This window comes from Taudactylus pleione, unplaced genomic scaffold (genome assembly GCF_031769625.1).
Source record: "Taudactylus pleione unplaced genomic scaffold, aTauple2 ptg000592l, whole genome shotgun sequence".
NCBI lineage: Eukaryota > Metazoa > Chordata > Amphibia > Anura > Myobatrachidae > Taudactylus > Taudactylus pleione.
This window is the reverse complement of record NW_028284994.1, coordinates 724,584-738,488: the sequence shown is the minus strand read 5'-3', so window position 1 is coordinate 738,488 and position 13,905 is coordinate 724,584. Positions and strand designations below refer to the sequence as shown.

At 35.4% G+C, this 13,905-nt stretch overlaps 1 protein-coding gene across 1 annotated transcript in view; it reads left to right on the top strand.

The window, feature by feature from the left end:
* LOC148481193 (vomeronasal type-2 receptor 26-like) overlaps positions 1-13,905 on the top strand; it is a 132,143-nt gene that overhangs the window by 107,085 nt on the left and 11,153 nt on the right. Inside the window, exons 9-10 of the mRNA XM_088453812.1 lie at positions 9,242-9,359; positions 11,830-11,835. Of these exons, the coding sequence (XP_088309938.1) occupies positions 9,242-9,359; positions 11,830-11,835 (124 nt within the window). The remainder of the gene's footprint in view (positions 1-9,241; positions 9,360-11,829; positions 11,836-13,905) is intronic.

The window sequence follows — 13,905 nt, the reverse complement described above, 5'->3', positions numbered from 1 at the left end:
ATGATTAAAATAGATGACAGTATTACTGTAGCTAACCTAAATGCAGGGGAGCTGATTCCCCCAAGGAGATAAACAAAAACTAGCTAAGGAAAGCACTGTAGCAGTGTCTTAAAGTTAGTAAATATTTTAATAACAATGGCAAAAAAATGTATATACTACAATATAGAAATGGTAAAATATATTATAATAAATACCAGTAAAGGCACATGAGCTCAAAAAGTAATAATAACATAGGATCTCATAAGAATTAATTAAATCCAAATAAAGCCTACAGTAATAATCTTTGTGTACACATATATTTAGGCTAATAGGACCACATATCCAATGAGTGGAACCAGTGGTTAATGATGAGATACAAATGTATCAGAGTTCCAGTGCATTAATAATGTTAGTAGCAAAGCAAGGCAGGTTAAAATCATATGCAGACTGCCATAATAGGCAATAATGAGGTTAAAAGTCAGCAGATGTAGCAGCAAAGCATAGCAGTTGGTATTAAGTGTTATTAATGGAGCATGGCAGATCCAAAAGGAACAAACAGAGGGAACTGATGGTGATCTGGAGTTAGTCACTCAACTGGTTTGTAAAGCACTTCTCAAATGCAATTGATAATCAATAATCCCTCAGTGGAATAACATAACCATCTATAGACTGTCACCGGCGTCCCGGTCAGCCACAAATTTCATATGTGTGTTATAAATCAACTAAAAAAAGATGAGATGAGAATGTGTAATAATTATGTGAAATAGAGTATCTTCTGCAGCATTGTCTGGTTAATTTGATAAAGGGCTAGACTACACAATTCCCATCTCTACCTGTGTGAGGGAAAAACACTATATTAAAGTATCTGGCTATAATGTATGAAACTTAAACATAACAGTGTGTAGTCATTAATAAGCAAATAGCTGTGATAAGTAGTTTATGGAAACGGAACAACACAGACAACAATTGTTTTGTTGAAAATATTTTTTAATACACTTTACTATTTTTCATTCCATTTTTCACTTGTAGTTCAGTGATCATTTTATCCACTTTTGCTTAAACACCACTACTAGTTTCTAAGACCACCACTGTCCACAGGTCACTAACACTTACTTATAAGTACCAATTAGTGACATGTTGTACAAACTCCTAGTGGCATAGCAGTGCCAACATTGCCATGACTGTGCTGCATAAAATGCACAGTCAGTTTGTCATACAAAATTACTTCTTTCTGGGCTGGGCTGAGACTTGTATTTCAGTGATGGTCATATACACTGCTGCTCAGACCCCACTACTAATTTATAATGCATGTCATTACTGTGTAAGTGCTATAACTTACAATAGAAATATAACTTACAATAGAAACATTTTAATATGTATATAGATAGATAACAAAGCTAATTTTTGAAAGAAAAGAATGATAAATGATTAAAAATATGCTGTGTGTGATGCCTTCACTGTATGTCTTCAACTATTAATTTACTAAATAAAAAATCTTGAGTGTGTCATCTTATGTGTTTAAAAATGATTCTTATATGTAGTCTGAATATTATGATTCATTATAGCAAGGAATATGTATATGCAAGTTCCTGTCAAGAATTTGTGGTAGGATTCAACACGATAAGGATTTTTATCAATCAAAAAGCCACATATAACCTCACATGTATTAGGATCTAAATTCAGACTTTATCAGCTGTAAATGTAGTAGAGATAAGTGACACACATTTACCCTATTTCATTGAGGTTTTCCATTTATCTCCATTTATATTGATCATAATCAAGTTAATATTACACTTGGTTTATCAAAAAAGAGAGGTTCCCAAGAATAAAGAGTCCCTTGCATGCACCAGATTGCTCCAAATAGAGGTATAGATATATAAATATTCAACTGTAGGAAAAAAACTCTATATTCGAAAGGTATAATTATTTTAACCTCTATCTCAGGTAATATCCTTGAAATTGACACTTGAATTGGGACAGCTGACTGGGATTTGAACCTGGGTATTGCTGGTGAACAGAACAGGCACCTTACTGACTGAGCTATAGATCAGCCAGTAACTAGGACAGCTTATATTTAGTTAAAAGAGATTTATATCTATCCTTCACACATCATATATCATATAAAAAGATAGCTCCCATTTCTCTCCACATGTCTGTTAAATGATGGTGAGTATCACTATATACATGTATTTATATGTAGTCTGCTAATATTCAAACTACATATAAGAATCAGTTTTAAACACATAAAATGACACACTCAAGATTGCTTATTTACTAAATTGATAGTTGAAGACATACAGTGAAGGCATCACACACAGCATATTTTTAATCATTTATCATTCTTTTCTTTCATCTTCATTTTATCCAAAAATTAGCTTTTTATCTATCTATATATGTATTCAAATGTTTCTAATAAAAGTTATATTTGAAATTATCTGTGCACCACAAATTACATTTCCAATCCAGCTCTTCTATTTTGTATATGTAAATTGCATATGTCAGTGGTAGCGCCCCCATGTGAATTTGATTCAATACTATATATAGGGGTCTTCATCATTAAATATATTTAACATTATTCCTGTGCTACTTGATTCAAGTTACCTCAATATGACATGGCAAAGCACAACTAATAGGGTGTGGTACATGGTGTATGGAGCAAAGATGTAGCAGGACACATATGTATACAATTTTATGGGATGTTTTCATGAATCCAGAACTAGATGAGAAGCCTGAGACTAGTGGAGATAGAAAATAATATACTATTTCTATAGTGGGAGCTAGGTAAAGCATTGGTTGATTGATTGGTTATATGAACAGGAAACATTTAATAACTATTAAGAAAATAAACAGATACAAGGCCTAGCAAACACAAGGTGTGGAAGTGAGGTAAAGTATGCCTTTGAGTAAATTAATTGAATGATTAATGATTATATGAATAGATTAACTATAAATAATAAAACAAAGACGTGGAACTGGCAAACATCTAGTGTAGAAGCCAGGTAAAGCATCCATTGATTGATTTAATTGATTGAATAATTGATTAATGATGTGTTTATATGTACAGAGAAGAAGTTATCACTATATATAAAAGAAAAACTGAGACTTGGGCCTATCCTGGTCTGTGTACCTGGAGACTCCCTGTCTGATTGGAACCAAGATCATATCTCTATATCTATGAGCTTTTATATATTTTTAGCCTCTGCAGTTCTATAGTGAATAACAATCTGCAAGATGCTATACCCTGTTTCAAAGTGTTTATCAACTTTTACTAATATTTTATATTTTCTTTTGCAAAATATGCCTTTCTGCTACTTGTTATTATTAGTAGGCATCAAAACATTATCAAATACACCCATCAATACAGATGGTAACTAATTAGTTAATAAAATGGAGGTTCTATACTTGAGCAAAACTTGTCAGAGACTGTGGTTAAATGTTTGATTTGTTGCTATATCCATGGCTGCACTGGCTCTTAAATCATTGGGTCATCTGAATAATATTCTGATAGAACATCATAAATGAATAGGCTGACAGTAAATAGTTCAACACCAATACATACAATAAGTCAACAGGGACAAGGATGACTTACAACTGGCCGACATTGAAAAAGGTTGACACACAAATTGTCAATGCAAAAACTGGTGGACACAATTTTGTTCAACATTTTTAAGGTTAGGGTGAAGGCTAGGGTTAGGCACTTGGCAGAGGGTTAGGGTGCTGGACAGGACTGTTAGGTTTAGGCACTGGAGGAGTGTTAGAGTTAGGCTAAGCACTAGGGGGAGGGATGGGGTTAATTTAATAAAAAATGTGTCAAACATTTTTGTGCTGACCATTTGTGTGTCAACCATTTGTCCATGTTGACCTTTTGTACGTGTCAACCTATTGCCTTTCAACCACCTGATGTCAACTGATTGATTGTCAGTCTTAACAATGTCAATCTTTTATACCACACCCATCTAAGCAGACATTCAGAACTGTATATTGACATTAGGTCTCATAGCAGCTGCTATGGCTATACACCTAAACTTGCTTCAGGCAAGCAAGATCACCTATGTGCCTGATTAATAAGGAGCAATAATTAATATAATCCTTAATTTTGCAAGATCCCTCCTACTCTAGGAGCATCATTACAATGCTGGATAAGACTGGTAATTAGCCTCATTTACAATTGGAAAACCTCTTTGATTGACAATTACAATTCTAAATGCTGGAGTTTATTGTCTTTGTTATCCAATTTATATAAAATAGTAATTGGAGTTGATAAAAAACATTTTCTATTGAAACATATTCAATTCATTATATGTGCACATTACCACAATTGGAAAATAATCTTTTCATTTATTTTATTCAATCCCATATGTACCAGTTTTCTATTTGTTTCTAAAATGATGGTTATTAATGAATTAAATTATTTTACATTGACTTAAATTATATCTTACTGTTTTGTTCTATAAGGTCAGTGCTATCCATAACTGTTTATAGATGAACATAAGCAAGTATAGCATAATGAGCAATAATATAATTTAGTTTAGGAACAATAACAATTGATAATTAGTAGCAAATGTGGTAGTATAATATCACACACTGGTAATATGGGATGATGATAAAATCAATATGAAAACAAAGCAGCAATATGTACATACCATACTACAACTAATATAAATAAACTTGTAGACAGGACACAGGGATGGGAGTAGTGGGGAGGTCATAGACTGGTTAATATAGGGAGGGAGTAGAGGAGGGCAATGGAGGCTGAATATCAGAATGTAAGGTCTTTATGTAGAACTTGGTCAATCCGTAGGTATAGTTAAAGTAGTTTTTTGCATTCTAATAAGGGTACAGATGGGCAGGAGATTCTGATTTATAGTCAGATGTGTAGGCAGCCTTTGATTCTTAAAAAATGCCAGGACTACAGCTGAATTGCATTAGGTCTGACCACATTGATGCTGCACATACAACTTGGCAACATCCCACTGTTCAAGAACAACCTGCCCACCTGAGTGATGATAATATGGCCAAAGGACAGCACCCATATCCAGGGTTGGACATGACCCCACAGGCAGACTGTACGTCAGCTACCAGGCCACACACTACTTGTATTACACCATGTAGATCAACTATGTTCCACATATACACCTTAAACTCCAGTTACCTGAGTCCTCTAGTGCACTCTGTCTTCCCTCCCCACACTAACCTAGCCCTATCTATGTCCTCTGCACTACCCCCATCCCTGTGTTATTGTATTAACCTTCATACTCATACTCTCTGGTGCACCTCATAAATGCACTACAGAGGTGTGCTACCCAAATTGGGGGGGGAGTTAGTATGGCCAGCAGGTCAGCCTTATAATATTTGTTAGTATAAGGTAGACTGATTTGGTGGTTGCTGCTCTGCAGTGCAACTATTAATTTCCTTGGCTTCACTTACAATCCTTGTGCAGAATCCTTGTCTATTAACAATGTAATTTGTCATGGCCTTAATTTTATTTATTTAATCAATCAATTATATTTAATTAATCAATGAATCAATTAATTAATGCACCACTTTCATCCATTTTGGGTGCTTGTTTTTTAATAGCATTTTTTACTTCTTTGCTTTTTTATAGAAGTAATAAAATAATGATTATTCAATCAATCAATTACTCAATCAATCTCTCTTCCACTACATACTCCACCTCCATTTACTTGACTGCCCCCAGGTCTCTGATCTAGTTCTTTATTAATAAAAGCAATCTGTAACATCATATAGGTTATTTTAAACTACCATCCTGTCTGCCACTGCAGAGCCACTCATAATCAGACCTAAGATCACATGCACGGAAAATACCTTATCCTGAATAAATCCAAGAGTTTCATTGTGCAATACTCTTATTATATTAGCTAAGCACAGACTACATCTAAATGAGGCATTTGCAGCAATATTTCTAACACATCTTAAAATCTATCACTAAAAATTAAGAGAAAAAAATAACATATTATAGTAACTAAAAGTATTTACTTAATATCAGCTTGTGTTGAAACGTTCCCTTTTACCATTAATTGATTGCAATGTGTATACATTCTGGAGATCGCTATGCTAAGTAATTTATGAAGATAAAAATAATAACTATAAACAACAGCAAATTCATTCTAGCAACTCATAAGTTAGAATTGTTGCCTATTTCATCCTGTGAACCAGATATTGACCAAATATCATGGCATTAGGAGGAATGTGAATTTGGGTAAGAATTCCTAGGGCTAGTTATCGAGACTGGAATGTTAGTGAAACTAGATGGCTGTATCATAGTACCCTTCATGCAGACTAGATGGTAGTAGCAGCCTTTTGCTGTGTATATTTAAGCAGCTGTAGTTTGCAGCTATACATGGTGCAGGAATGCAGCTTCCTCAGAAAAGTATATGGTATGCAAGTAACAAAAATAGGTTTGTACCAGGCAGTTCTGTAGGAATGCACTTACAGTAATAAAGCACAGTAATAGCAGGATTGCACCATGCAGTTAGCAAGATGACCTAGAAGGATATCAGGTTTGCACAATGCAGATTTAGTAGGACTGTCCAGCAGGATATCAGGATAGTTCAGTGCATATTTGAAGAATATCAGGGTAAACTAGAAAGCATACAGGAACCTGGAGCCAAAGTACTGATGCCTCTAGGAAATAAGTTGTAATTGCAATTTATAGCTAGTACTTGAGAGATTTAATAGGGTGCCCCTGTCGGTGATTAGTCTAGTCAGTCAAGTGACAGGGACCTGCCTTTCTTGTATTGGTTGGACATCCAAGAGATTTCTTTCCAAGTTGATGGTGAACATGGACTAAAGGCAAGGGAGCTGCCAGGGAGAACACCAGGCCTGCATTGGAGGGTGAAAGTTGTGCAGGTGAGTATGACAAAAGCCTGTAAGGACACCTGATAATAGAGTCATAGAAACCAGCATGTGACAGTATCCCACCTTCTGGAAGGGGCCACTGCTCTCAGGTAATTTCAAAGTGCCCAACTTTAACTCTGATGCCTGAGTGCTGTCAGCAGGGAGCATGGGGCTGCTTGATGGACTGTGCTGGACTTTGCAGGTGGGACAGTGGATTGCCGGGTCATAAACTCCCTCCAAACAAGTGCCCAATGTGTCTTAATGCATTCAGTGGTGAGGCTGATAACAGTGACCGTTATGCACTGCTGCCGTACATGTATTACACATGACCTATTCGCGGCTTGCATGCCTTCAGCCCACAGTGGAGATGCAACAGCTAACACCATTGTACTGCACAAATATTATGGCAGTGGCCCTTGACTGGACCCACTGACCATAAGACAAGTTAGCACAGTCTTTGTGTGTTGGATGAATGCACTCTCACAAACAGTCCATTCTAATTAGAATCTTTTTTTTGAGGGGGTTGCAAAAGACAAATATTATAGCTGTGACTATTGACAGTGTCACACACATTGAAATTCTCTCTCCTCCCAATGGACAGTGCCCCAGCCTATACAGACTTGAAGGGACCTGACTGCGCACTACAGTACCTGCTGCTAACTAACTAACTTTCACTAAGAGTCCTGCCTACACTGCCTACTCTATCAGATTTTACTTGTGAAATTTTGGCCGAATGTGGGGAAGGACTTTTATATGTGAGCCAAAATATGCGAGATCCACCAAAGGGAAGATGATGCTTTGCCACATTTTGGGATCCAAATTGGGTGTGAAAATGCAAGCCAGACTTGTACCCTATGTTAGGGTGGGTCCGGTTCTCAGAGTACGAGACCTGTTCATTTCTACTAATAATAGTCTTTAACATTATTAGATGTTTATTTTGTGATTTTTTTTTTTTTTGCATTCCTTTGTAATACACTTACCTGGTGTTCTCTACATTATTATTATTGCTATGCTAAGTGCTCATATTCTAAGTAGTAGGCATTTTATTAAATTTACTACAGTACATCCACTGCTCAATTTGCAAGAACATCTGTAATCACTATCATCACCAATTACACCTAACTCATACTAGGTACAGGAGATCAGTCTGTGTTCAGCATCCTCAATGCATCTGCCTAGCTGAGAATAGTGAGTAACTCTGGCTACATGTTACCTGACACACCAACGTAATGGTTCTCTTGCATCTATTCCCATGTCACTGCCCAGTTACCACCCATGAATGCCCATTATATTATGCCTATAGATGGTTGTTAAATCTACAAAGAAATAGCTGAGAAAGGTTCCACTCTGAGTCATGTATGCAAAACTATGTATACAGCTTAGGACACATGCAGAGTGTGAAAACAAATCCCTAGAATCAGCTATATACAAAGCTTTGTGCATCTATTACTCTTAAATGTCTCCATAGGTAAAATATAGAAACATATTTGAAAGTGGGAAATATCTGGGGTAATTATCTCATTAGAGAAGTCAGTGGAGCAGTGAGTAAGTACATTATAAAGATCCACATGTAGTTTTTTAGATTTAAATAAAAATAAATGGTGTTTTACTTATAAGCATTTCAGGAACAAAATATTAAATTATTTAGCCCCTCATGCAGGTCACTACTTCACTGCTTGAACCCTGACTGCATTAGGTAGCTTGTCTGGAGATATTTCACAGTCTCTTGCAGTCCCAATCCTGTCTCTTACAGGTATAAACATGGCCTCCTGCCCATCACACACAGTTTAACTTGTGGTCCTTCCTGCTTGGCTTGCAGGTCTGGACTTTGGCCTCCGGGCCTGACTTCCACAAAGTCACACAAACAGCCCCATAGATTTAAGTCCTCCTGCCTAAATGCTTGTCTGGACACTGGCCAAGCCTGGCCCCACTGGCCTCCAGGCACAATTGGCTCTGTAACTGCCTCAGTCCTCCCTTAACTGAATCTACAAAGTGATCTAACTGGTGTACCTTGTTAGCCCTCACCAGAGCTCTAACCACTAGTTGTGCTCACAATTTCTTTTTATGTCCTGTGTGGGTGGGTCCTTCCAGCCCCACACATAATATATGGCTCACTATCACCACCTGATGTAATATTGCCACAAAAGCAAAGTCCACCATAACATTCCCCCCACAGATCAAGTTTCATGAACAACATTTACTGGATGACATTCTAGCTTTAGTTGTCAGAACTTTTAATGAAAAAAGTTACGGCTAAACAAATATCCACAAAAACCATCCTAGCAATATCATATTGCTGCTAATTTTCTGGAAGATTGATTACACTGTTCCAAAGTCATCAGCATTTAAGTCATTGACCAAAGCTTATTAAACCAATTTATATTTAACTTTTTGATTTTAATAGATGCCCCAAGCTCGATGTTCTGAAGAATGTCATAATGGTTTCAGAAAAGCTCCAATAGGAGGACATCATGCATGTTGCTATGACTGTGTGCCGTGCTCAGAGGGAGAAATATCCAATGGTATTTGTATAAATTTTGTTATGTTGCTTTGAAAGTACAAATGTTTGGCAGAAAATTATATGAAAATAAATCTTTAGTCAATCATAAGCATCCAGAAAGTTATTTCTTTGAAGAATTATAGTATATTCTAACCAATATTAATGGGTGGTCACTCAAATAAGACAGTGTGATACACAGAAACTTGTGGTATTCAACAGAGATATTTGTAAATCTTGAATGTTAGATCACCAAGAGGCATACTTATTAATCCCTTATTGCATAAATTCAGCTTCCTCCTTATTATTTGGGTATCACAGAAGATACTGTATTGGTGGTAACTGCTGTGGTATCTCTATTTTTTATCACAAATCTCATAGAAGTCTATATGGACTGTGACATGAGCAAATGTATCCAGCTCTTTTACACTTAGCTATTATATAGCTGCCTTTCAATATCTAAAGCTGAGTCTGAACCTAGAAGAAAAGTGATTTCAAAAACAGTATAGTTGTGCACTGACTCCATGTTTTAATTTTGATTTTGCCAATACCACCCTCACAGGTTTAGAATTTGCCAAAACCACCCTTAAGTGATTTTATTTTAGTTTTGAATCTGGATTTCTTTAAAAATTGATAAATACAGTTAAATTCATGTAGTTTAGGCCTATTTGTGTTCCTACAGGATTACTACAATATTATTAACCTCAATTCAACAAGTATCCAAAACCCCAATGAGGTGGATTGATATATTCATTGATAAATTAAAAAGAGTTTGATAGATGAAATAAATCATTAAAAAAACAAGAATCAAACTAAGATTGATTGATTACAGAATATATGTTTAAAAAATTATATATTGAACAAACCATTAAAAAATAAGAATGAATATGAGATTGATTTATTAGTGTTAATAATTTAACTATTAAAAAAGTAAATCACAAAAATGGTAAAGAAAAAAGTAAGCTTTTACAATTCCAATTAGATTGATTCCTCCCTATTTAAGGAAGAACCTAGTCAAATTGAATATTTAAATATTAATTATATGATTTGATGTTAATGGTATGTATCTGCTGAGAAGCTCCCATCTGCATTCATGTTAAATATTAAAAAGACATGCACAGTTTAACAAAGCAAGAAGAAACTACCACTTTTGTGGCTAAAGTGCTTGGATTGTTTGGGCCACAATAAAACAAGCTACCAATGGCTTAAGGTGGCTAACACAGTGTTGTTATAAATCATATTTACTGTAGGAAGATTTTCATTGAAATTCTCACCCTCATCCTTATCAGTGCTGTTAATATCACACATTATTAGCTCATCCACGCTGGATCAATCATTATAGAAATCTTTGTTCTTTGATGTAATTGGCAGCAAAGGTCTTCCTCCTAGAATTTGTAGTTCATTTTTGATATAAATTTTTCCACATTATTAGGGACTGCCTCCTATATAGGTCTCTCAAGGTTCCCTGCTATACTAAACACTCTTTCTTACTGCACACTAAAGGGTGGGCATCTTAATTAAAGAAAACTAATTTGAGCAAGGGGCACAAAATTGTCTTTTTTCCTCCCATTATTCAAATGGACTGTGTGACATGCTAATCTGCACACTAATATAATCATCCACCATTGTATTGATGCTTACTGTGTCAGATTGAGTCACTGTAAACATATCAATAATTTTGTGCAATTATTTTCATTCTGACCAGATGTCCTAATGGTGTTTCACTCTGGTGCACTTAGTTGACTCATCCTCCTCACCAGTGGGTCTCTTGGTAATGGTCAGTTTTTTCATGGAAGCAGCACTTGCCAGAGCAATTGAAGCAGGAGATATTGTCATGCCACACTCTTTGTGAAAATAGTTTTGTGGTGCAAATGTTGGAGAGACACCACTGGAGACAGTGTAACTTACACTGGAAGGATAGCACACTATGCAATTTTTTTGCACTAATGGCTTTGATTTTTAGACCTAGACAACACTGACAATTGTTTGTATGCACATGGAGGAACAAGACTTTGTGAGAATTGTTTTGGGGTGCAGATGAGGGAGAGATACTGCATCACACACACCGTCACTTACAACAGAAGGGTAACTCACTCAATTTTGTGGGGAATAATGTCTTTGTTTTTTTTAGACACAGACAACACTGCCAATTGCTTGCAAGCACTTTGAGGAACATATCTCTGTGAGAGATGTGTTGTGGTGCAATTGATGGGTAGACACCAACACACACAGAACAACAATATACAGTGTGCCACTCGTCTAAACAAACAATTTCTTGAAATATACAATTTTTTAATTTAATTAGAAAAGACTGCATTTTTGGTATAATACAACAGAAAAAATATATACATTTTTGCAATTTTTATATATAACTGGGAAAAATTAAAAACAAACAGGTCTTCTTGGGGTGCAGCAGCCTTAAACATAGTAGAGTATTTTTTACATAGCTTAATAATATAGTATACTGCAGGGATAGATTTACTAGAACAATAAAGGAACAGGTTCACTTTAAGAAATAAAAAAAACAATCAACAGCCCCACACAGAAAGTATCCTTTTTTGTTTGCACTGCAATGTGTGAGTGTGCAATGTGTGTGACAAACACACATACACTGACAAGTGACAATGATAACTGCACTGCAATCACACTTCCCAGACATCTACTCCTGTCTCCAGATCATACTATTAAACTCTAATACTAAACTTTACTAATCCCTCCTAACTTATGGTGCCCTGATGGCTTGCTAATTGTGTTTTTTTTATTGCAGTGCCTTTAGTGTTCAGCCCATAGTCCCACACCCACTCCCTCTGCTTTTCTATGTGAAATGGCGCCCAATTACAGGGGATAAACTTTTATATACAATCCAAAACACATGAGATCTGACACTGGGAAGATGATGTTTGTTTAATTTTGGGATTGAAACTTGGTGGGAAGATCTGAGCTGGGGCTCATAAATACTAATAACCCCTAAGTTTGGGTGTGTTAGGTTTCCAGGGAAACTAAACTGCTCAAATCTAATTAGCAATCAGTTAACTTATTAGACTTTCTATCATAGACCATGTCTTTTATGATTTTCTTTCACACATTGCCCTGATAATTAATTTATTATTGCCACAAAATACAGCAATATGAAATGATATTTATCAGGGATTTTTGGGCGTTGGTAAATATGGCCCCTATAGTTTATAATTAGTAAAGAAAGAAATATATAATTTGACAACAAATACTATTATTCAGTAGTATCTGGTGGATTTTAATGAAAAAAATATGTAAACAATGTGCTAGATATTGATTTACACTAAACAGTGATAGTTTTTTTGTGTGTTATTATATCCCTCGTTTAATTTTAAGCATTGCTGGTCCAGATTAGAAAAGGAATTACTATTAAATACAGTAATTTGGAAAGTATGTGTCCCAAACGAGAGTATATTGGGGAGTCAAAGTCTTTGCATACACCAACTATTGGCAAAACATTCTGCAACTTGCCAATTGTCCTATTCATTAGATAGATGCTACAAACCTGAACCTTAAATTAATTACTTAACATTGAACCTTACATCATAATTAGGCACAAACCTCATCCCCATGGCCATTACCATTACCTGTCAAAAGTGTGAACCATCAAAACGAAAATGATTATGAGTGAGAATAAATCAAATACAATCTAAAATGATTTTTAGTTTTTGGTCCATTCAGATTATATTCCTATATAAAATCTTAGACATAACACTTATTCCTATTGTACAGTATGAGGAATATTAGTTTATAAGGATTCCTCATTTAATATTAAAATATTGTAACTCTGTGTCCATTCAAAATTTGTTATAAGATTGAGTAGAGGTGGAATCCTTAATGTATGATTTAAGTGACATAGCTAAAGGTTGACGGTAAAAATCAATATAATATGACATATTACTAGTGAGAGAACCTAAACCCGAAATAATGGGATACCCTGGTGGTGTGGTGAGGGATTTGTGAATTTTGGGCAGGTGATAATAAGTGGGGATGACTGGTAACAAAACATATAGAAACCTCCACTCCTCCCTGGAATTCACATAATCCTATAAGCTTGATCAAGTATCAGTTTTAATTATTTTTGGTATAGGGAGGAAGGAATGTGATCCAGCCTTGAATAGAAGGGTGGTGCCAAGCAGTAACCTATATGCTTCAGTTTTGTAATCTTCAAGGTCCTGGACCACAACCTCTCACCCAAATCTGCAGGTTTCATGATAATGGAGGTATCAGACCTAAGCTCCTAGATGGCTTTTCTCTTAGTCATCGACAAATTAATGAGTTTTGTTTGTTTTTCCAGTGCAAATATTTTTCAGACATTCTCATGTACTATGATAAAAACTGTCGATATAAGGTCATTTCTTTATTAGGGGGAACATTTCAGATTGAGAAATTAATTTTTATTATTATTCTGATGTGAGTTAATACTGAAAATAGAGATGTTCTTATCCTTTTCTCTGCTTAAATCTTCTAAAAAAGAAATGGCTAAAAGATCAGAATCATCCAACACAACAGGGTTTATTGACTCATCAATCTTTTTACATTTTTTCTGTGCAAAT